This window comes from Haliotis cracherodii, unplaced genomic scaffold (genome assembly GCF_022045235.1).
Source record: "Haliotis cracherodii isolate W230 unplaced genomic scaffold, xgHalCrac1.p SCAF_1, whole genome shotgun sequence".
Taxonomy (NCBI): domain Eukaryota; kingdom Metazoa; phylum Mollusca; class Gastropoda; order Lepetellida; family Haliotidae; genus Haliotis; species Haliotis cracherodii.
In genome coordinates, this window is record NW_027266264.1 from 83,664,291 (window position 1) to 83,690,247 (window position 25,957).

At 40.4% G+C, this 25,957-nt stretch overlaps 2 protein-coding genes across 4 annotated transcripts; both read left to right on the forward strand.

Annotated features, from left to right (window-relative positions):
* Nucleotides 1-389: 389 nt before the first annotated feature.
* On the forward strand, nt 390-15,122 carry LOC139448592 (somatostatin receptor type 5-like). Of its 3 annotated transcripts, none has more exons than XM_071230248.1 (2): nt 390-652; nt 12,248-15,122. In XM_071230248.1, the coding sequence occupies exon 2, from the start codon at nt 12,248-12,250 to the stop codon at nt 13,253-13,255; it is 1,008 nt and encodes a 335-aa protein (XP_071086349.1). In that variant the 5' UTR covers nt 390-652; the 3' UTR covers nt 13,256-15,122. The 3 variants fall into 3 exon arrangements, with proteins under 3 accessions (XP_071086349.1, XP_071086294.1, XP_071086403.1); XM_071230193.1 differs by having other exon boundaries at nt 404-471; XM_071230302.1 differs by lacking the exon at nt 390-652 and adding an exon at nt 830-849.
* A 7,598-nt stretch (nt 15,123-22,720) lies between these two features.
* Nucleotides 22,721-25,308, forward strand: LOC139469899 (uncharacterized). Its single transcript, XM_071252242.1, has 3 exons — nt 22,721-22,832; nt 24,342-24,504; nt 25,134-25,308. The coding sequence occupies exons 1-3, from the start codon at nt 22,788-22,790 to the stop codon at nt 25,283-25,285; spliced, it is 360 nt and encodes a 119-aa protein (XP_071108343.1). The 5' UTR covers nt 22,721-22,787; the 3' UTR covers nt 25,286-25,308.
* Nucleotides 25,309-25,957: the final 649 nt, after the last annotated feature.

Consider the following 25,957-nt stretch of genomic DNA (forward strand, 5'->3'; position numbering starts at 1 on the left):
AGTTCTTGTTTTAGCCATTTAATGCCGAGTGCCAGACAGAAGAACAACAAGTACCATATTTTGACGTCTTTTGGTATGAAGCGGCCGGGGATCGAACCCTGGACCTTCCGCTCTCCGGACGGACGGACGATCTGTCTCTAGGAAGGGGAGGCGATCAGCCATCCATTTGAGGCACGCTGCAAACTATCATTTCCTTATATAACTCCACGATTTATTTAAGAAATGAAAATATTAAAAGGGTAATCAAACTCACTCGTAGGTAACACCCACCCGCCAGCTGCTTTGAGTCCGGGAACACACCGCGGGGGGTGGGGCCACAAATGTGTGCGGACAGGGTTTGTGTCAACACGCGCAGCTATGCAGGACACAAACGCTGTGTGGAGCTTGGACTGCCCTCGGCCTCACCTCCGGAGTGCACCTGTCCGAGATAAACGCCTCTGAATGCAAGCTCCGAATCGCTGTGTTGACACGGTGAGTTACCAATGGGCATTATAACGTGCAAGAATCTTCGACTCTCCAGCCACGATCCGCATTGATTTGTAAAACAAAGAGAGGCTATTATCTGCCTGGAGGTCCGCGCGATCTGTGACGTCACGAGGAAAGCAGACGACAAATTAACTGGCAGACGACTCTCACTCACCCGTCTGTAACGGTAAGTGTTCGTGTTACCTTTCCAAAGATGTACACAAATTTTACAAATCAACAGAGACTATATATCAAACGGTTCATAAGTCTAGTTTGACCACTTTTACTGAGCCTCAAGGTTTAAATAAAAGTTTTAGAAACTTATTTGTGACCACTGCGTTATGTGAAGCAAGATGGCGGACTATGTTTTGAAACCTCGCCAAGGTGAGTTAATAATATTGCAAGGATCAACTGCTGGTCTCAAAGTCCATGTAGATAAATGGTCGCTAGATTGTTATAGTGTATACCCGTATTTCTATATGATATATACACCCGAACAAATGTTGTGATGGTAATATTTGTAGATTGATCATGTCGAGAGAGGGGTTGTATTTTGGGTGGGTATTATACTATATTCAATACCACAGAGGCAACATTGTCGACTAAGTAGAAAGTTACACTGACTATTATTGTGGAAGGTATTGTAACACGTATATACAGGATGTGTGCACCATCCAATGTTAAAACGACTTCCATGACTTAAATATATGGGATTGTCAGTTGAGCACGTCTACATCATATGTCACTGCAACACGGGATGAGAGAGGTCACTTAAAGGCCTAGAAAAAGGGTTATTGTGATCCTGTGTGCTCAAGAATATTTAGTTGATATATTTTCTGAAAATCTGGCCAAACTTTAAACCTAATGATCATTATCAGTATCATTGTTATGTTGCTGGGCGCGAATAAGAACCCTCTTTATCAGTCGTTATTTGGCAATTAACTCTTCAATAATTGTAGTAAATTTCTTTTCTTCTTATCATTAAGATTGTTTCTGTTTTGTAAGCGTTTCAGTGTGGGAACAAGCCTTGATGCCATCCTGCATTCACCTTTCTACCTTGGCTTCAGTTTTGTCTGTGACATTAACACGCTACAGATTAGAGCTAATCATGATATACCAATAGTACTTATGCAGGCTGAAAGCGCCTTAAGCTATAACTATAGCTGATCATGGGTCTCGGTTGACTGGGAGATATATGTATTGCGTGTCACTTGTAAGGGTAATAATCAGTAACCCCCCTAACCTCCCCCTTCTCAGCGCCCAGGTAAACAGCAATCAGGCCCTGTGATGTCAGAGTGACACCGCCGTAGATCACTAGCGTTTTGTCAGGTGCGAAAATGAAGGCGAGTCGAGGCACACCTAACTGTGAGACGAACGTGGTGCGTCCTGTTCAAACTTCAATGTGATTATTTATTCGACATCAAGAATCAATAACGGGAGTTATTGACTCCCCTTTTGTCCGGTAGACATAAAAGTAAGTATTAACGCAACTCTGTTGTGGTATTCCTCAATGTCTGAATTGAAGTCAATACACAGTTGTGTTTGTCTTGTTTAGGCTGGGCTAGATCGGACAACAGTCAGTATTCTCGTCGAGCATGCGTTTCATCCCGCAACAAAACTAACCAATGACAATAGAAAGCGCGATAAAATATTCAAATATGAACTCCGAGGACTCATTACAGAATCGATTACAAAACAATAAACTAATGATTGTGAAGATATTTCTGCAGGTTTAGGGGTGTCCATAATGAAATGTAACCAGTGTTGATAGCAACAAGGCAGTTTGCTTAACAGAAACAGTTTGTTTACATTAGTACTGGCCGTGATTGAGGGTGAGCTGGGTCGCTTACAACAAATATTACATATAGAACTAGGACAGGCAATTCCACATCAGGGACACAGGTCATTATTCCCTGCTCTAGTGCATTCACTACTGCAGTCAGTTTTATACGCCTGTCATGGCGACTTCCACAGGTGTTTTCATACGTATCGATTCATATACATTCAATTGAAAAATTCTCTTTCGGGTTTTGTAACTTCTATATCATCTTGTATATTATGTATTGAATTTATAAATTTATGAAAGTCTCTAATACATGTAATATGATTAGAAATGGTTTAGATAATAAATGCTGTAGGGTAACCACAGTTCAAAGTATATCCGCTTGAACAGACAATCGTTCAGAAGTACAAGGATGTGCAGCAATGCTTGACCTATCACCTTGTGAGAGAGGGAGACTGAGTTCTGCATGGTTGGTCAATAAACCAAGCATTCTGGCGGGGATAGTCGCATATTGCCTCGCAGTGTTTGTGACTGACTGAAGTAGGTGAGACTTAAATCCAATCTGACATGACGCGTTTAGTTTACGTCAAGACACAACCAGGCCAGTACGTGACAGTGTGGATAAAGTATTACAGGGGATTCATACACAATGCTTGTGTTACCTTTCTGTGGTTCAGCAACGAGATCATCTGATATATGTAATACATTATTAGCCTAACATCTAGTCTCTGAAATGAACATATCTTACAGAAAATAACCAGTTAAATTATCTTAATGAAAATATTATAAAAAGGAGCCCTGAGAATATCATTTTCAGATACTGCAGTAATCTAGACTTGTCCACTATTATAGACTTGCATGGGCTGTTTGGATATATTTGTTTCAGGGTCTGTATGATAGACTAATACATTATGTACAGAACGTATTTCATAATGCGTCGATAACTGATGCGTGATGGTATGTATGACAGACGAACCTTAACGTGAGTTAGTGAGGTTTTATTCCCCCGTACAACGGCATCGACATCAACCATCAATCGATTGCAACTAGCGTCAATACTTCACGGGGTTCTATCCGATGGAGGAACGTACTGTATACAAACCCATGAATTATTAACAATGATCAAATGTCGGATTCATACATTGTATCCAATTAGGGAACTGAACCCGGGAATACACACTACCGTCCGATAACTACCCATCGATTTATGACGTCACCTCCAGTATTCGGTACGTGTTGGGTGATAACATCAAAAAGGATTCACAATTGACAAGGTTGTAGCTGTCTGGTGCACTGAAACAATTTTGCTTGCATCTGAAATGATTGAAAGATACATGTTGGCTTTTGGAATGCACCGCACTGGTTCACAATGACAGGCGACCGACATAATAATACTAGTTTTTAAAGCAGGTGACAAATGTCAGGCTATAGCTATGTCAGTATGTAGAGCATAGGTCCAGCCTAAACAGGGCACAGATCATCTGCACGCGCCGTATGGTAGAACCTGTTGCAGTATTCATCCATACTGTATCAATATTTGTATAAATGGATGGTATTTCTAATATATACTACTCAAAAGAAGTTTAAGAACATCAGATTCTTTCATTTTATGATAGCTAATCTCATGGCATGACGGATTAACTGTAGTTATATGAAAGAATCGGGCGTTGTTATCAGTGGGTTACTTTTTTGTGTGTAGTATATGTATTACGTAGGCATTCATTTCATGGTCGAACACCAACCATATTTGACAAGTTCTGCAAAATGACGTGGCCTTTTGGGAGTTTCTCAAAATCATCGCCTAGTCCTGATACATTTCTAAATGTCGTTAAATCAATAACATCCTCTAGGCGAATATGTATTTCCAGTTATGGGTAAGAAAGAAGTTTATTAATATGGATTTAGGACATCTGTTAAACGCAACAGGTTTTATAGATAAATTTTCTGTTTGGACACAGGTGGAACAATGGTGTATGAATGAATATGTTACCCGTTGGAGTGATATGTTAAGAAAGGAAGAGGGGCGAAATGGGCTTAATAAATTGAGAATGTACCGATGTTACAAACACGTATATGGGACAGAATACTATGTTTCAAATCAGATGGCCAGAAACTATAGATCTGCACTAGCCAAGTTTAGATGTGGCGTGGCTCCTATTCGAGTGGAAACTGGTCGGTACGAAGGTGTACCTGTCCACAATAGAAAATGTTTTCACTGTAATGACAGCGTAGAAGACGAGGTCCATGTGAAGATATTTCTGCAGGTTTAGGGGTGTCCATAATGAAATGTAACCAGTGTTGATAGCAACAAGGCAGTTTGCTTAACAGAAACAGTTTGTTTACATTAGTACTGGCCGTGATTGAGGGTGAGCTGGGTCGCTTACAACAAATATTACATATAGAACTAGGACAGGCAATTCCACATCAGGGACACAGGTCATTATTCCCTGCTCTAGTGCATTCACTACTGCAGTCAGTTTTATACGCCTGTCATGGCGACTTCCACAGGTGTTTTCATACGTATCGATTCATATACATTCAATTGAAAAATTCTCTTTCGGGTTTTGTAACTTCTATATCATCTTGTATATTATGTATTGAATTTATAAATTTATGAAAGTCTCTAATACATGTAATATGATTAGAAATGGTTTAGATAATAAATGCTGTAGGGTAACCACAGTTCAAAGTATATCCGCTTGAACAGACAATCGTTCAGAAGTACAAGGATGTGCAGCAATGCTTGACCTATCACCTTGTGAGAGAGGGAGACTGAGTTCTGCATGGTTGGTCAATAAACCAAGCATTCTGGCGGGGATAGTCGCATATTGCCTCGCAGTGTTTGTGACTGACTGAAGTAGGTGAGACTTAAATCCAATCTGACATGACGCGTTTAGTTTACGTCAAGACACAACCAGGCCAGTACGTGACAGTGTGGATAAAGTATTACAGGGGATTCATACACAATGCTTGTGTTACCTTTCTGTGGTTCAGCAACGAGATCATCTGATATATGTAATACATTATTAGCCTAACATCTAGTCTCTGAAATGAACATATCTTACAGAAAATAACCAGTTAAATTATCTTAATGAAAATATTATAAAAAGGAGCCCTGAGAATATCATTTTCAGATACTGCAGTAATCTAGACTTGTCCACTATTATAGACTTGCATGGGCTGTTTGGATATATTTGTTTCAGGGTCTGTATGATAGACTAATACATTATGTACAGAACGTATTTCATAATGCGTCGATAACTGATGCGTGATGGTATGTATGACAGACGAACCTTAACGTGAGTTAGTGAGGTTTTATTCCCCCGTACAACGGCATCGACATCAACCATCAATCGATTGCAACTAGCGTCAATACTTCACGGGGTTCTATCCGATGGAGGAACGTACTGTATACAAACCCATGAATTATTAACAATGATCAAATGTCGGATTCATACATTGTATCCAATTAGGGAACTGAACCCGGGAATACACACTACCGTCCGATAACTACCCATCGATTTATGACGTCACCTCCAGTATTCGGTACGTGTTGGGTGATAACATCAAAAAGGATTCACAATTGACAAGGTTGTAGCTGTCTGGTGCACTGAAACAATTTTGCTTGCATCTGAAATGATTGAAAGATACATGTTGGCTTTTGGAATGCACCGCACTGGTTCACAATGACAGGCGACCGACATAATAATACTAGTTTTTAAAGCAGGTGACAAATGTCAGGCTATAGCTATGTCAGTATGTAGAGCATAGGTCCAGCCTAAACAGGGCACAGATCATCTGCACGCGCCGTATGGTAGAACCTGTTGCAGTATTCATCCATACTGTATCAATATTTGTATAAATGGATTGTATTTCTAATATATACTACTCAAAAGAAGTTTAAGAACATCAGATTCTTTCATTTTATGATAGCTAATCTCATGGCATGACGGATTAACTGTAGTTATATGAAAGAATCGGGCGTTGTTATCAGTGGGTTACTTTTTTGTGTGTAGTATATGTATTACGTAGGCATTCATTTCATGGTCGAACACCAACCATATTTGACAAGTTCTGCAAAATGACGTGGCCTTTTGGGAGTTTCTCAAAATCATCGCCTAGTCCTGATACATTTCTAAATGTCGTTAAATCAATAACATCCTCTAGGCGAATATGTATTTCCAGTTATGGGTAAGAAAGAAGTTTATTAATATGGATTTAGGACATCTGTTAAACGCAACAGGTTTTATAGATAAATTTTCTGTTTGGACACAGGTGGAACAATGGTGTATGAATGAATATGTTACCCGTTGGAGTGATATGTTAAGAAAGGAAGAGGGGCGAAATGGGCTTAATAAATTGAGAATGTACCGATGTTACAAACACGTATATGGGACAGAATACTATGTTTCAAATCAGATGGCCAGAAACTATAGATCTGCACTAGCCAAGTTTAGATGTGGCGTGGCTCCTATTCGAGTGGAAACTGGTCGGTACGAAGGTGTACCTGTCCACAATAGAAAATGTTTTCACTGTAATGACAGCGTAGAAGACGAGGTCCATGTTTTGTTTCACTGCGTATATGACGATATCAGGGCAACTCTTTTTAATGAATGTATTGCTAAATCTTATAATGTTTTAGATATACCTGATATCGACAAACTTTGTTTAATTTTCAGTGACTCCAGTGTGTGTATACTTGCCAAAGTCTGCTTTTTAATTCTTAATCGTAGAAAGCATCTTTTATATGGATAACGTTTCACTAGAGAATCTTTATATCATTTATGTATAAATTTTATGATAATTTGTCTCTCATAAGTCTATTGAATGGTTCTGTACGTTCTATCTATGTCAAGTTGTACACAGCTGTTTTATGTATGTACAGAAGTGAGACGTTAATAAACTGTTGTCAGTCTATGGATCAACTTGTTGGTGTCGCAGAATGTCCTGGGATATTTTCATGAGAATCTTTGCCTGACTTATGGGTTAAATAAACAACACATTTGTTGTATATTCTTCTTCTTGCTTGTCACGTTTGAATATATTCATGGTCCATACGGGTTCCTTCATAATTCAAAGTAAAAAAAACCTTGACGTGACATGTTGATTAAACACACTTGTAACAGATCTCTCAGAGCGAGTGAGTGAGGAGTTATTAGATTAAAGCCGATATGAACAGTATCTGTTATATTCCTGCGTGTCTACATGATGTAGGTGTAGCGTAGATCTGAGGTGTTTTACCACATATTTCGACTTCCCCCCAAACAACTTCTTTGAGAGGCATTTAGAAGTTGGAGTTCTAAGTAAGGATAATATATATGGATGAACAACTTCTTTATTACAATTAGGAGCGACGTTTCGGTGTAGACTCTAACACTTTATCACTTGCTTGCAATTTCATAAAGGTGTTAGAACCTACACCGAAACGTCTCTCCTAACTGTAATAAAAAAGTTGTTCACCCATATATCTTATCCTCAATTGGTACTCCCAAATTAATATCATTGTATCGCCAACTTACGGTGAGCACTTTCGAGATTGTTTCCTCAAACGGTGTGTTGCCTTTCAAACCTTATTGGCGCTGGTCAAAATCTTTAGTTTCTGTTATGCCAGATATTAATATAAAGTCATTATTTCCTCTTGACAAACAAACATTGATCGTGTTGTTATATGAATATTAATCCTCTCTAATATGACCTTTCAAAATAGCACCTAATAACGTCTAGCAATGAGCATTATGTTATATGGTCTCTGTTTCTAGATAGCTTTTACTCACAACAAATAGACCGACCCAACGAGGACCCGGGTTAGAATAGGTTACTTGCACTCAAATAATGGTTTGTCGTAAGAGGCGACTATATTGGAAGGGTGGTCGGGCTTGGTGACTTGGTTAATTGCATGTCAATTGCGTGTCAACGTACGAACTCGACGTGGCATGTTGTGGCCAACAATAAATACAAATGTTTTGAGTTCAGTTTAAACATAATTTATTCTCATGAAAAGGATTGGGCTCAAGTTATCACAACTTAAAACGCCCTCTTCCATAGACTTACATCTATGTCTAGTTACAATCAATAAATTATATGACAGAAAGGAATGAAAAAGAACAAAGAAACGTTTGTACATTAGCATTGCTCATTCAAACGTTTTTGTATTCTATATATGTGTATGTACATTCCTAAAACTGTTTTCATTCACGTGATTAGGTAAAACTGCATTGCCAACTAGCATCAGGTCAATATTTACGTCACAAGTATCTTTCACAATTAACAATAGTGAGTGCATCAATTCGTTTCTAGCTGATCTAAAAAAGAGGACATTCAAGGAAAAAAATGATATGATAAAGATCACTGGTTTGTCTGGCACAGGCCGCCGTGATATAACCGGCATAGTGCTTACTGCGGTGTAAAAAAATGCTACCAACGGAATCCCTTCAAACATTGTGTTTGTGACTTGCCAGTAATAGCAGCCGTTCCCGGCATATCTTACGGAAATACGACCACATAGAAATATGATTTAGTATCTTATATGATCTCTGTCACTTCACATCCGAAAACTGTGACATTGTTATTTATTATCACATCCGTGTTTCTGTGGTGTCAGCGTTATCTTTTAAACTAAAGGTATCTTTGTGATGTCGCCGCAACCTGTACACATACATGTCACATTCAGGCCTTAAGCCATCCAGGTACTTGCTTACTTGCTTACTTAGTTTAGGTTTAAACGTGCGCTTTCCGACATATGCGTATTTCGCGCACGGGCCCGCCAGGCCATTTAGTGATGTGGGTATGTCCGAAAGGCAAGGCAATCTGGAGGGGCTTTATGGTCGTTTTATAGAATTTGGTGGAAATTTGGAAGTTTGAAATATGCCATGCTCATATAAGGTTGGGGAGCTTTCTTTCCTGTACACATAGTAAGCCTCTGGCGGTTTATCCACTGTGTCCAAAAGCACGACAGGGGCTGTTCTTTGTTGATTACCAGCCCCGATAAAGGTTCGTAATTTACTTAGAGGAAGGTGATGGTGTCTTTTACTGACATGTTTCTGGCGGTTGGGCGTGTTCGTGAACGACCCGAGGGCAGAAGGCTCATTATCCATCACACCTGACCGCGGCCGGACCATAACCACGCCACGTACTAAAGCGTCGGTCACCTTCACCTCCATGCTTACTTTACGACTGGCCCCTTACTTTAACTTCCTATATGGTCATTACGTAATGACTACGGGGTACATGCTACACAAAGAAGTGTTTAGATTTCCTTATTGCACTGCTAGGCTTGTTATGTCATCAGCGTTCTAGTGCCCGGGGAGATAAGACTTGTTTGGGGACGTGAAAGGGCCAGTATCCCAGATTGATACTGGGTCCGGCTGGGACGGGGTGGAGAACAAAGGCACAGCACTCAGTCTCAGGGTCACATGGCCACTTGACATTTAGCCTCTTTCTGAACTAATTATTTCAAAGATGGCGCAGGTAAGATGCACGAGATGCACTTCTGATAGTAATTCTGCGTGGCTTTTTCCAGTGTGATATGACCATGTATGTTGATTGTGTGACTGAACGTATATGTTTAACTTACGCTCATTTTCTTTGTTCTAGTTAAAACTCCTTCTAAAAATTTGTGGAAGTTTACCATTCCTCGTTCTGCCTTACGTTTACTGCAGTATCCGTTATGTTCAGTTGACTATGTCCGTGCTGTGTCCAGATTTCTTATGTTTGTTGAGTAGTCTATATGAGGATCCAGATTTCCTATGTTTGTTGAGTATTCTATATGAGGATCCAGATTTCCTATGTTTGTTGAGTATTCTATATGAGGATCCAGATTTCCTATGTTTGTTGAGTAGTCTATATGAGGATCCAGATTTCCTATGTTTGTTGAGTAGTCTATATGAGGATCCAGATTTCCTCTATGTTTGTTGAGTAGTCTATATGAGGATCCAGATTTCCTATGTTTGTTGAGTAGTCTATATGAGGATCCAGATTTACTCAATAATTGTTGAGTAGTCTATATGAGGATCCAGATTTCCTCTATGTTTGTTGAGTAGTCTATATGAGGATCCAGATTTACTCAATAATTGTTGAGTAGTCTATATGAGGATCCAGATTTACTATATGTTTGTTGAGTAGTCTATATGAGGATCCAGACTTACTCTATGTTTGTTGAGTAGTCTATATGAGGATCCAGATTTTACCAGAATCCAGAATTGGCACTTATCACAGTATTAGTTTGTCAAAATCTATCGAAGAGTTCAATCAGTTGTTAAAGAAAATCACAAGCTTCCATGTTTGGTAACAGATTGACGAAATGTTTGCCTCGTCACCTTATCTAATGAAGACGTACATTTACCTTTGATTTCATGGAAACCACATGGACCGTTATGTCCTTCTGGGTGACTGTATGATGCATTCATGATCATGTGTACAGGTGTCTGATGATGTTTTTTTAATTGCAGTGAGAGTATATTACTAAAATATGTTTAGTTCGCTCATGTTGACAAGGGTATGTTCCTATTTCAAAAACAGCGTCGAAACTTGACATACATGAATTTTTAAAAACATATTTCATAATTGATCGGGGCGGTTGGGTTGTCTAGTGGTTAAAACGTTCGCTCATTGCGCCAAAGGCCCGGGTTTGATTCCCCACATGGCTACACTGAGTGAAGCCCATTTCTGGTGTCCCCCACCGTGATATTGTTGGAACATTGCTAAAAAAACCATACTAACTCACTCATAGTTAATCACATGTCATATGAAGAGTCGGAACTATTAATCTCCTAGTTTTATTGAACAGAACTTAAAGATACCTGATTGGTCCAGTGTCAATGTCGGTCCAATCTGGAGTCCAGTTTACCAACTTAAGTACACAATTGAGTGTATCATTTACATTGGTGGTCATGTTCTACTTAAACACCTTTACATTGGTACAATAACAGCCTGGCATGGACGTTATCTAAACACGCGAGGGGCTTTGTACTTGTTGTCACGCTGTTCCTGGCACATGTCATGGGTCATTGTTTGTCTACTCATTAACATTTTGATGGAGTCTTACCGTACATGCTGATACCGAATCTAGTTATCAGCTACATGAAAACTATCACGAGCATTGCTGTTACCGTTAAGTCTGCAATGTAGCCTAACGATCGCTTATAACTTCGAGGGGACTAGGAGATAGAGCGTCTACCCGGAGAGCGGTGGTTCGATCCCCGGCCGCGTGATACTAAAAGTCGTAAAACGACTTATGGTTACCCTGCATGGCTCTTGGCATTAAGGTGGTAAAACAAGGACTGGTTGGCTCGGACTTAGTATAATGTGTCAGGGTAGAGTTGGACAAACTGCGGTAGGGTATCTCAGTGGGCTATCACTATATCACCGGCATTAGCGCGCACGCACACGCACGCACACACATTAAACCACATTTCACCGCACCGTCTATCCACTTACAAGATCCGGTTTTCGGTTCCCATATAAATGTGAAGCCCGTTATTTGCGTCTTGGTATTTTTTCGCGACACCGCTTAAAACTGCGTTGAATCTCATTACGGAAAGGATAATTAGAGGTACTTCACATTATTACTGACAGTGATAATGCATGTGTCTGTCATCTAGTACTGGTGTAAATAATTGGTCACATATCCGATAATGTTATTTACTTGTCAGGATGATGACGTTTTTTGACGATCTTTCATTCATAACTGACAGACCCGTGAAGATCCGGGGTAGAATGGGTCGTCAGCAAGCCATCGTTGCCGTAAAAGGCGACTACGCTTGTCGTAAGAGGCGACGAACTGGATCGGGGGGTCAGGCTCGCTGACTTGGTTGATGGATGCCATCGTATCCCAATTGCGTGGATCGATGCTCGTGATGTCAATCACTGAATTGTCTTGTCCAGACTCGATTATTTACAGACCGCTAATTGACAAATCGTGTTTCTAGCTATTGTGTTGCTAGTTTTATTGAAATGCAAACCTCTTCAGCTATTTGATCAGTGTTTTGTGTTGTATTCCAGATGCAGTGGCGTGAACTAGAGCGGGCTATTGCCGACAAGAAGACCGGCAGTCTGACAACATGGCACGCCACCTACATCGTGTGGCTTACCCTGGCCATGCTGATCATCAGCAGTCAGCTGTTCTTCATCGTCCTCATCCTTGCCAAGCGGACACTCCGCATGCAGCTCAAGAACCTCCTCATAGTCAACATCTGTGTGGTTAACCTCATGATGGGCGGGTTCATCATGCCGACCGTCATCCACCTTATTCTGGATAGCTCGGAGGATGAATGTGTTCTCCGAATGACAGTGAGAGTCCTGAATGACTACCTACAGCCTGCACTGTCCGTCCTGACTGCCATTTCCCTGGTCATAGACCGATTCCTGTTCATCATGCAAAAGCCTATCACGATCAAGTGGCTGAGGATTGTTGTTTCTGTGCTGCTGATAATAGCGCCATGGGTTATTGGTGTTCTCCTTGCACTTCCACTGTTCTTTAAGTCATTTGAGATGGGAGACCCAGAGACAGGTTGTGTACAGGAGGTGAACCTTTGGAACATCGTCTGCGCCCATGTCCTTTGCTTTGTGCTTCCTTCAATCGCACTCTTCGTCCTTGCAACACTGTCTGGTCTCTGCAGCACCAATAAGAAGAAGGTACCAGCCAAGGAATTGATGTATGACTGCAGAGATAAGCCTGTATCATTCAAAGGAGAATCAATCAAAGTGGTGGTCTTTGTGTGCTTCATGACCATCTTCCCAGAGGTACCTTACTTCGTCATAAGCCTCCTCAGGTACACCACAACATGCGACCAGCCCTACTGCCTCGACTTCTTCCAGGGTCTCAAGGTGTCAGTGTGGCTGAGGGCAGCCAAGGCGCTCGTCTTCCCTTTCATCTGGTTGTGGTTCACCGACATCAAGGCCGCCATCATATGTCGGCCGACCGGAGCGGTGGATGAAGACGACGACATCTCCGACGACCAGCCCACAGATATGTCCCAACAGGATACCATGTTGCTCCGGTACAGGTGAAGAGGGGTAGCTAAAATGATGGCACGTGTCGACATTGTACAAGAACACCTACCGCCATGTGTCGAACAACTGTTAATCATAAACTGGTCCTCATTACTGTCCACATTGAGTGATAACATCAGACACATGCAGAGTGCCCACCTCCATAAGCACAGTCATTGAAGTGGAGGTATTTTAGTGAAACCGTTTTCTAATGCAAGACGAAGCGTTTGACAGGTAACGGTGCCCAAAAGCGTGCTTTTCTGAAGCTGTGGATGTTTGCTGTCTGTGCTACAATAGGATTGATCAGTGTGGCTTTACATTGAGGTCATTAACCTTCCATCTACCACTTGTTTTTTACTATTGGGGATTAGTACAGATGTGATATTCCTTTGAGGATTCATTTTGCTAAGTGTTTGCTTTGCACATTTTGACAAGGTCCATGTAAGACAGTTATCTCCCCTTGCTTCATTCAATACAACTGTTTTTTCATCCAATATCTTTCATCTATATCATAACACAAAACGTATTCAACCATTGACCATAAATTACAAATTCTCACTGATGTGTCTTTCAGTACTTATTGGCCAACATACTAAAGAAGGCCAGTGTGACCCCTTGTTAAGGACGTCATAGTTAGAGGTCCATTCTTCACTATCCCTCCTCCGTGCCCTGAGATCATATATACAGGTTTGTGATCTAGTCAGTCAGTCGTAGTTGTACAATGGGACACAGTCTGTTTTCCGTCCCAGACGTCACTCGGTGTTTGTCATATAGGCATTAATCTACACGATAGCGTTAGAAGTAGAACACATCGTGGAAGTGGATTGATAACATAATATTGGCCTAGATCAAGAAGCATTTATTGCAGATGATAGATCGATAGCGTAGATTATTTTAACTGAGCACGTGGGTTATAAACTTTTGCGACAATGGTGCACTCCCGGAAAGTTGAAGGATCTTAATTCTAACATAATATTCCTGTGATTGTATATGAATCAATACACCAACAAGATGGGTAGGGATGATAGAAAAGTGGTGTGAATAAAATATGTATTATTAGGTTAGTCGGGACTTGCAACCAAACAGATTTGGCTAAAAAAGATGACACATCTCTTTTCTGTTAGTTTGGGGGAGTACGTTTTCGCGTTATTAGCATCACATCGGTTACGCTTCATTGACATCATACATACTGCCTGATGTTGGGATATTTTCATAAGAATGTTAATTGCTGGCAAATGACAGTCGTCTGTCCTCATCATCCAAGTGCATCTAACGTTAATTAGCTGTTAATGGAGCCAACTGCGTGCTTTGAGGTATACATAGGAGTCATCAGTCAGCTGTCAGCGTTAGCCGGAATGTAAATACTGAATACATGCATACATTGGAGTAATTAAACGCCAGTAGGTTTGTTCTAGATACTAGGTTTTATCCTACTCAGTCTGTCAAATCTATCACAAACCGTCTGGCGCATAATAGTCCCCTCTTTCTTCCGCCAGGTTATAAGAAATTTAAAAGCTTGTATATCGTATGACGCAAGTAATCATTTGAACATGTTAGACCGAATACCACAGTGATGTCAATCGTTTTAGATACTTGAATTATTGTACATGTAAAAATATTGCTAAAACAGTCACAAGGGCACACCTATATATTGTAACATGTCAAAAATATCCACTTTGATAATTATCTTTTCATGTGTATTCTAGTCCAGATAAGACACGTATGTCACTGTTGGACTGACAATCCTACGTTGTAGATACATGTGTACAACGTGGTGTGTTAACATGTACACTTTGATGAAGTGTGATTATTGAGCAGATGCTTAGCTTTCCGAGCTACACAGTAATTTCAGCATGTAAAGATTTTTGTTCTTTTTCAAATAAAATAGCAAACTATACAATCTTGTGTTTTGTGATACGAATGTGCATGTGTTTTATGAATGTATGATCAATTTTGAATTCTGAATATGGTACGGATTTTCACATAGAGAGTCGTAAAACGATATTTCTATACATAGGGCATGTTACAAGATCAGTGTGCAGCTTATGGAGCTATCTGGGGCTCACTTGACGAGCCTGCCGTGAATAAGTGCTGTCAAGGCGACCAGCTTTCACTTGGCGAATACAACGTACCCTTGTTTACTTCTACAACCCTGGGCAAACCTGACATGGCGCCACGAAGGTACTACCGTGAGGAGCTCACCGACCTTTATGAATATCACTATTAACAACTGCAAGGCTCAATTGTAAAAACAAAGGAAATTATTGTCTGTGGAATAAGACACTCATCCGCGTGAAAAATACGTCGCCCATGTCTCCAAGGTTGTGCCCAACGGCACTGTAGATGATGGATGGGTGTGTGTCATATCGCTCCTGACTGATAGCTATCTATCAAATGTCACCCCGTGGTTATATATACAGACAGCTGGACGTGACCTCTGGCAGTGTTCAACTCGCAGATAAGATGATGTCATTTCACACGAGCTAGGTCAAGTACGAGGCTTACGTGAAATCAGGATCTGACATTACATCAACCTATTGATGTTAACCTATTTTAAAAGGTTTAAGGAACCTGACTACAGTAGCAGTTTGTTGCATTAAACACGTGTGAGAAATGACATATACGTTGTACTGTGAAGATCAAGTCGGATAGCTGGTGGACTGGGGGTTGATGTAATATAAAGCGCATACACGGATCCGGGAGAGGAGATTCAGGTGTGCCCCTCTCCCACCACCCTAATAAACATTTAAAATATGAAAACATAACCAAGTCATTTTTCATGTTTTCAACTTAAACAATACGACTGGCAAAATCATCTACCGATTTTTCAAAAGTCTGTATCCAATATTGTACATACTGGGTCATTTTTTTACCTGAGACGTGACTCGTTATATAATAGCTAGCAACTGAGAGATTAAAATCATTGTTTGTAATCCCGAAGGAGCATGAGATATCCCATGCAAGCCTGCTGATTATATGTTATATTATATGAACGCTTCGCTTCATTCCTGTCTTTTTTTAGGAGTGTGTTCTTCATTCGTAAATGATTGCTTCATTTATATGAAATTGTTTGCACTGTTGTAAGTTTTATTATTGTTTCCATTTTATGTGTTATATTTCATACACATTTTCTGTGCTATGCACTTGCGTAACATCATCGTGATTATATCATGGCCCAAACCCTCAGTTCATTATGTTAAAACAAAATTTTGTTTTGGAATATTCAAGGTGTCAACAATATTGACCGCACATATTGTTTAAGGTTGTGTTGAGTTTCCCGACTTTATTGTTCTTACAGACACTTGTATGAGTGAAAATGATGCAGAGACCAGAACATTAGATTCAAAATTTGGAGGATATAGCAGGACATATAATCCTTGTTAGACTGACATGTAGTCTATGCAATATTTTGCCCAATACATTTCTCTCATCTAAAGTAAATACAAAAAATCTTCCTGATGTTGATTTCACAGAGCTGGCTAGACTTGCTTTAGATCTAGATTGATTTTGTTTTCATAAAATACATAGATTCCACAGTCGTGGTGCAAGACTAAATCCTGGAATGAACTCCTCGATTATGCTTACAGAACATGCCCACTGTGGACGAGTGCTCTTCTATATGAACAAATGCCATGATTCTGTCGGAGCGCTAGACACGTGAGTTGGCGACATGTTTTGGTGCAATATACTAGTGCCCAGTAAACTCCAGTGTGTGGAAGAACGAATCATGATACATGCCCACTGCTTGTAGACATGATGAGCACTTATGAATCTCCGAGAATTGTGACAGGAGGATGTTATTTCAACGCTAGAAAAATGTAGCAGATATAATGGATCATTGCCCTGACAAACAGGTCCCGCTGCCTTCAGCTGTGAACACGAAACATCTGCCTATGAACAGGAACAATATTGACTCCACAGTTAATCATTTCGGCAAGGTATTACTGCAGTCATGTATGAACACTAATGCATGCGCACTAAATGGTCGAACAACTGGTTATATCTTTGAAAACTTTACTCGTTACAAGTAGTGAAGTATGAAATAATTAAAAGTAGTTATTATCATATGGTTGACATTCTGAAAGTGTATCCATTTACACCTGTGCGTTCTTATCACTGTTCGGCATAACATCCGAACATTCAACAACTCCTACCTGGAACTTCAAACAACCTCCTACCTGGAGCTTCAAACAAGCCTCCTAAGAGGAACTTCAAACAAGCCTCCTAAGAGGAACTTCAAACAAGCCTCCTACCTGGAACCTCCTACCTGGAACTCCAAACAACCTCCTACCTGGAGCTCCAAACAACCTCCTACCTGGAGCTCCAAACAACCTCCTACCCGGAACTTCAAACAACCTCCTACCTGGAACTCCAAATAGCCTCCTACCTGGAACCTCAAACAACCTCCTACCTGGAACCTCAAACAACCTCCTACCTGGAACTCCAAACAACCTCCTACCTGGATCTCCAAACAACCTCCTACCTGGAACCTCAAACAAGCCTCCTACCTGGAACTCCAAACAACCTCCTACCTGGAACTTCAAACAAGCCTCCTACCTGGTACATCAAATTCATATGGACGGATAACAGAAATTATTATAAATATTTGAAAAGTTGACAAATGTCAGGCAATTTGCATGGATTTTGTATAACATTCAACCGTTTAACAAAAACTACAGGGAGGACCTATTGACTACATTGGACTCTTTCCACAAATACTGATGCCAAAGTATAGTGGATCCTCATAAATCAGGTCGTAGGTGAAGATGGTGACGAATGCGATGAACGCTGAATTATATTGACTGAATGGGAATTTGAAATACCGTGCCTTTCACAGACATGGTACAGAAGGCAATTATTTATAAGTGGAATAAACTGCAACAATCAATATTAACATAGACCAATAGCCGTATACGATCCCTGATATGTTGTGAAATAATAAAACCAGGTAAGCCTGGTTGCCTGGACATGATTCTGACTGACATGTTACACAGTCCAATATGTCACTTGCCTCATCACTTCATACCATTATTCAATCATGTACTGATATTCCCGACACCATGGCGAACGTTTTACCTCGTGACATTGCATAAACAGGGACTCTGATGTAAATAAGTATAGCTGCATTGCAAGAGGAAGCTTTCCCAACTACTTTTGTCTACCATTAATAGAATTAGTGGCCACATGGACACAAATTAATTAATGGAAAATGCTTTCGAATGAACTTCCTTCCAACAAACATTCATCCAAAAAGACTTATAAAGACAAAATATAATGGTGTGCCTTTTTGTGGATTTTAGCAAAGCATTTGATTCAATTTGGAGACACGACTCAGCTACAAGTTAATTAATTATGGAATATACGGGGAAATCTTCCATCTCAGTTGTTAGCTGAAAATGAAGAGAATCACTGGGCTCCCTTTTATTATATTTTTATTAAGATAACTGAACCACTGTTTTTTCTGTACGATATGTTCATTTCAGAGACTCGATGTTAGTCTAAGTAAAGCAAGGCGGCGCATGACGTCCCACATATCCCAGTGTCGTCCTGGTATCTATACGAATGTCCTACAAGAATATCTTTCTTAATTTGCTTTTTATATTCACCAATTACATGACCAAGATGTTACACCTCTCCGATGACATTGTCTTATTATCTCATTCCTCCACAGCACTGATAATCTCTTAGTAGCTTCCAATGTCTGAATGCTGAAAGCTGATCAGCTATAAAGGCATACTGCAGACCTGGCGCAAGCTAGTACAGTAAAACTCTAAAAAATGGAAAATGAAGGGACCTGGAAAAAAACTCTACTCAACAGGTTGTCTCGTTAACCAACTGCGTGCCATTATTGAATCATCAATCTTGTTTTGTATTTTTTACACATACGTACGTTGAAACGAGACACAAATAAAAACTAAAATAATAGCCATGGTTTACAATTTGTAATTAATGTTTCAATTTAATCCTGAATGAACATACAATTACTTTAGCCATCTCTTCTCCAGAACACACCTTTTTTGTTTATTGCCTTGTTACGCTAACAACAAATCATTGTTAACTTAATGTCAACTCATTCTGGACTAGGGCAATTTTTACTTGCAATTGTCTTGTTAATACTCAATTGCAAATCGCGTTTAGAAACACACTGACTGCTATTCTACTTATCAAGTCAAGTTTACCATGTAACTGGGGACCAAGGAATGTATCTAGACGATCGGTTTTCCTACCATTTAGAAGGTTTCTACTTATCAGATATTATATAATGATAATGATGTATGAATACACGATGCTTTTTCGAAAGTGGTCAAATGTAACAAATGTTATATTAGGGATAACACTTTCTTAGTGAAGTACATATTCTAATACTTGAGTGAGGCACCCAATCGCCAGCACACAAGGTCAACCATCTAATCCCCACTCAGTCATCGAGGCTTCCACAAAATGGAAAATCGACAAATGGTAGTCTAGATCACTTACTTTGTGTACCCCTCTGACAGGTGGAAACTGACACCTTGATCGAAAGCTATGGATACACAATGCCTTTTAAAAAGTAGTCAAATGTAACAAATGTTATATTTGGGATAACACTTTCTTAGTAAAGTACAGATTATAGAACATTTTGGGGATGAGTCCCATCCGTTATTGGAACAGACTCTCAGAGTGAGGTACCTAATTAGGTTCTAATCCCAGATGGGTTATATGCTGACCCTGTGTGCTGGTGATTAGGTGCCTCACTCTGAAAGTGTGGGTTGAATGGGATCAAAGATATATATGCTAAATATGTGATGAACCGAGCAGAAGTGGGACACGTGTATATATTAATTTTAGTTTGTTGAAAATTAGTAATCCAATTATATTGACGTGAAACAGTTACATTGATAATATATACATATGTTGAGAAGATTAATTTTAGTTTCATATATATATATATCAAATAGCCAATTCCCTTCCATAGATTTACCCAAACAAACTAGAAATAAAACAGACCAGTGAGACAGCCTAATCTGTTTCATGTTTATGCATGAAGATTCAGAGTGACAAAACACTCTCCACAAGACTGTATGAGGGGTGGCTGCATCTTTCAAACAGTCAGCTTCCCCTTTATGTCGAGCAATTTTCCTGCAGCTCCAGCCTTTGGTGTCTACGTTTCACAACATTTGAGGTACAATCAAGTGTGCGCCTTCTACCAATTTATTGATCATCATACGACTCTTGCTTAGAAGTTTATCAAGGAGACAAAAAATTCAAGGTCTCAGTAAAGTTTTAAAAGGTTTTATGGTAGACACGTGGAGGACATTTCCAAATTTGAGGCATCAGTGACAAAATATTTCTGAGGCAATTCCCGATTTTGACTTGTACCATTATGTTGCCGTGTTTTATGTTCAGCTTAACAATTGACCTGCCTTTGCACGTGTCTGTGACGGGTGCCCCCAGTGGGACAGGATACGCTCACCTTTTATAATCACTATTTAATAGTGATTCATAAACACATGCTCATGATGTAGTAGGAATCCTACAAACGGAGATTTCTTACGAATATGGAAAGGGTTTTATTTTGTTGCTTTTATTCCCATCAATTAGCAGCGCTCTCCATCGCCACAGACAGAAGACCATTCCTGTTTTGCCACGGACAAAAAATGATGTTCACTTGGAGGAATTTTGGACCAGTCAGCAGATACCATCTACACGGATCGTACTTTCACTGCCTGTCCTGGTCCATGGAACCAAGTCTACATAATCCATGCAAGAAACGGTTCCACTCTCTCGCCTTCGCCTTACTTCCAGATGGCCAGACTGGCACCTACTCCAGAATTAAGTTCAGGAGAGCCGCAACCTGTTTCTTGTCCCGAGCTGTGTAGAGACTGATTTTGAGTTGGCTGCCATTCGTGCTATAGGCATCTTGGCTAGTGACTTGAAAGATACAACTGATGGATGTCTATGTTTTTACTCAGAAATACTAAGTCGAATCAATGTGCTTGATGATTAAGTTGTGCTATTTAATTTGTCATATTGGGGATATTTGTGTGCTTACGCAGAAACAAATCGAACCTATGCACTTGATGATATAAATGTTCTATTTAAATTTGTCATACAGTGGAAACAATAAGTCGCATGTGTTCTTATAAGCTGTGAGGGTAATGGGATGTTGGGATTTGGGGATGATAGTGTTTCGGGGGGTGATACCCGTTGTGCCCACTCGTTTCACGAACACCGAGAGTCATCACTGTCCATTTACACTTAGTTGTCAGTGCATTGTGTATTGGCGGATTCGGTTTCTGTTCTTGTGATGCATTCTGTATTCCAAAATAATTAAATTTTCATTGTGTTCATTGTAATTCCTGCATTCAGATTAGGTCACGTGTCATTGCATTCATTTCCCAATGAATATAAAACATTTAGCCACGCCCACCGAAGCGGACTAATTTTATTAATACAGAACATCGGGAATCCCAATGTTACCGTCGAAGGATTCCCTTTCTGCTTACCTGTATCGTCATGACTTGTTAGCAAAATACATGCATATTTATGGTCCAAGCCATCATTTCAGACCGAAGGCTGAGAAGGAATGAAACAGCAAACGCGCAGGCTCGCATATAACAGTTGTTGTTTCTCGCTCGCCTGGGTTCTACATATTTCATGTCTTCGGGTTTCATTTCTACCCAAAACTTTTCCAACTGTGTCTTTCCGTTCTCAGGGAACTAATGTTTGAATCTTACGGTTACTGACCTTGTCATTTGAAACAGCCGCCTTCTCATGGATATATTTGTTCCGGTTTGTTGCAGTCTGACTCTCCGTTGATTGGCTACAGATTGTGTGGGCGTGTCATGTTATGTGCATAAATTAAACAATCACCTGATTCATGTCACGCCACGATATGTATTCCTACGCCTGGAATGTTTATCAATCTCGTCATTTCTGTCTATTTTCATTTCTATAACTGTTTTTGATCAAACTGTTGTAGATAAATCCTTAATTGAATTAAATATAACCTTCCACTCATTGATAACCTTCATGTTTTCGATCTGTGGCCAAAACATCATTTGAAACATGGCCCTCGTGAAGATCTGCGTTCGAGTTTTCAACAACCATTGCTTGTAAGAGGCGACTAACGGGATCGGGTGGTCAGGCTCGCTGCTCTGGTTGATGCATGTCATCGTATCCCAATTGCGTAGATCGGTGCTCATGATGTCAGTCACTGGAATGTCTGGTACAGACACGATTATTTACAGACTGGACTATTGCTGCATTATTGCTGTATGCGGCGTCAGATAACAAACAAACCGTTTGTTGCGTGATACGCCAATGTAGACCTCGGATGACACAATAGTCTATATTTTACCATGGTCTGACGTATTAACATTGAGATAACGTTGCAGAAGCGCCTTAAGGTTGGGCTAACTGTGGTCTCAGCAACGTAACCACACATGGCGGCTTCCACGGCTCCAGCCGACGGGTTCACCACCATCCTTATCTGTGAAGTCACCAATCAGTAGTGACTATCTTTCCAACTCAGAGGTCGTGTCGCCATTTTCTGTCATCACTAGTGAACATGAAGGTCCTGTTGGTGCTCGCTCTGTCCCTCGTCACGTGCAAGGTGGGTAGGAAGGCCGGGAAGGGAGGGTGAGAAGAGAGGGTGAGAAGGTAGGGTCGCCGTGATAACTCATGTCTACATATAGTCTGGAAGGTAATTTAAGGTACCGACGTTTACTACAATATCTGAAAAACTATCGGACCTACTCCAGTCAAAGTTGGTATGAGATTATTAAACAGTCATACATAACTGGATATTACATTTAAAGACAATCGGTGCATGAATAAAAATTCTGTCTATTTAGCTATCACTATATTTCATCAACAACAGACCTGTTCGTTACGGGTGGAACGAGCATTCATTGAAACAGCCATCTGCATAATGCTACCCCTGCGTCACAGGGCCATATGACACAGTTAAACCAATCAACTCAACTCGAAAGGTCGCACGGGAATCACGTACGTTGAGACGCCCAACGCTAACACCGTATTCGTGCGTGCGTGATTCCCGTGCACCCTTTCGAGTTGAGTTGATTGGTTCAACCGTGTCATATGGCGAAACATATTGAACAGATACTGTCTGCATATTGTTCCTTTTAAGTCGATGGTCTAAGATTCAACTACAACGGACAGATTTTGAGCACATAATTTGGGATCATTTTGTGTTTGGTTGCTATTAGATTTTTATCTTTGTTAAAAATATGTCACCAAATAATTTAGTTATATATTAATACGTCATCATGATTAGTGTGCTTCAAAAGAAAGGCGTGTTGAGGAGGTACCAACAGGGTACAAACAAACCCAAAATGTTGACGATCGACTCCGTTCAGGGAGACCCAGGTCAACTTGATCTTACATATCGCCGATACAGATGTAGCTGGAATATTGCTGGGTACGGCTTTAAAGAACAGCCAGACAAGCTTTCAAACAAGCTGCGTGCGAGTTTATCCCAGATTAGCGGGATAATCATAGATATGCGGGAATACTCGAGTTGTGCAAGAATATTCTAGATGCGCTGGAATACCTGAGAAATGTGGGAATACCTACATATGTTACCATACCCCAGAGACCCGTGAAGAATAGGTCTTCAGCAACCCATACTTGCCGTGAAAGGCGACAATGCTTGTCGTAAAAGGCGACTAAGGGGATCGGGTGGTCAGGCTCGCTGACTTGGTTGATGTCATTGTATCCCAATTGCGTGGATCGATGCTCATGATGCCAATCACTGGATTGTCTTGTCCAGACTCGATTATTTACATACCGCCATCATATAGCTGGAATATTGCCGAGTGCGGCGTTAAACAACAAACAAACAATCAGACAAACATGTTTATTCAAGTGGATGACGTGTTCAGTGTGAAATAAAACCCATATATGTTATTGCTGAAATGAAGTGTAGTACTCATTGATATATATCTATCTGTTAATTTTCATGACAATTTCATTGTTCATTTCTTAAATTCTGCAGATCCTGTGGGACAACACGGCCCGCTATCCTAGCTTGTTCTTTTCATTGCATGTGTATCCGGTAGACTGATGTATATGTGACAAGTGTTCTTATTTTCTGTCCAAGGCGTTCATTCTTAGTAGCTGCAGCACCGATAAGGACTGCGGTGCTGATGGATGTTGTGTGAAATCGTTCTTCAGCAGCAGATGTAGTCACCGTCTACCGTCTCTGTCCAGATGCCCCCTTCAAGCAACGACTCACTCCAGCTGTTCTACCATGTGCGCTACAGGTAGGCACAGAGCTCCGCCGTTCTTATCCAACATACCTATCCATAGACTTGACTGAGCGCGAAATCCGGTTCGGCTCGAAGCGCTCGTAAAATCAAATGGGAAACACGTGGTGGATCTTTAGTATATGCATATTTACGAGGGGTAAATCTATTTCAGGTTTGCGAGGGAGAGGGGTTGGAAGTGTCCGGGAGACAACACTATTTTAGTCATATTTCGGCGTATTAGCTTAATGTGGTACGAAAACTTCGACGTTTGCAATTTGATGATACGCAAGAGTATGGAGTGGGTTTACTGCTAAAGTAGGCTCGTAATTATGGTGAATAATGGATTCGAACACACATCAGCCGATCCTGGCATGGCAAGGGGAGCAACTCGCACTTGAATTGCGTTGCCCTATAGTTACCTCGGCCAGCCCTTCCCTTCAGAAATCGTAATGACCTTGACATATATGTATTCATTGATGAATGTATACTATGTACACACTGATCCATTGACCGGTGTAATGACGTAGCGGTTTGGGCTTGCTTAAGGGAGCGGATATATTCAAAGGAACCTTCTGTCCAACGTATTCCGCCAAAATTTAAATGCTATTAAATTCACGTAAAACCACCATGTGATGTTTCACCAGGTCTTCAGTGTATTGACGAGAGCTCCCTGGATATCGCCATTGAGCCAGGCTACAACACAGGAGCATATGGTCGCTGCGCCCTGCCATCATCTGGGGCACCTTCCACCGGCATGGCAGTATCAACCAATATGCCCTCAACAATGTCAAAATAAAAACAAATGATGGCAATTAAAAATGTTGTTTTCTTCTCTGTCCCTGCACCCAGGTGTTGCAATCTCCAAAATGGCGTTTAAGTTATAAGCTGCCGGGTGCAAGAGAGTATGCACTTGAAAATTAGATTTGACACAAAATTTCAAGCATTACCAAACCGTTACTAGGGTGAATACAGTCACTGAAATACTGCAAACTCTTTGTCCAAAAACACAGTTCTATTACCCGTATAACAATACATCCCCATTTTTGGTTTATTCCACTTTTAGCCATCATCAAACATGGGTGTGTACTTTTGCCCCTCAGTTTAGTATGGAGTTTATGAATTTATTAAACTTTACCACAACGTCGCAAACAACTGAAACGGACCGTGATGTGGCAACGCCTGTCCGAGTTGTTCGGAATCTATGACAGGGGCCGTATCAAATGTTTTTAATATGAATAACATATCTCTATTTTACTTGCTTGTCTGATGTCAATTTAGGTTTATGACATGACAGTATAATATCAAGTGTGTCAAAAGAAGATACGGTTTACTTCTCCTTCTTTTGAAAATATAATCGACTAAACCCTTTATTACCCTTTCATTAGATATTACAGAGTCGATTGTCCGTGTCCGACTATATAATGAACATGTGTTTATGAATCACTATAAAATAGTGATGATACCAGGT

Coding starts and splice junctions, on each gene's coding strand:
- LOC139448592 (XM_071230193.1), top strand. CDS start 442: ATGCAAGCTCCGAATCGCTGTGTTGACACG. Junction 472..12,247: donor CGAATCGCTGTGTTGACACG/GTGAGTTACCAA, acceptor GTTGTATTCCAG/ATGCAGTGGCGTGAACTAGA.
- LOC139469899 (XM_071252242.1), top strand. CDS start 22,788: ATGAAGGTCCTGTTGGTGCTCGCTCTGTCCCTCGTCACGTGCAAG. Junction 22,833..24,341: donor TGTCCCTCGTCACGTGCAAG/GTGGGTAGGAAG, acceptor TTTCTGTCCAAG/GCGTTCATTCTTAGTAGCTG. Junction 24,505..25,133: donor TTCTACCATGTGCGCTACAG/GTAGGCACAGAG, acceptor ATGTTTCACCAG/GTCTTCAGTGTATTGACGAG.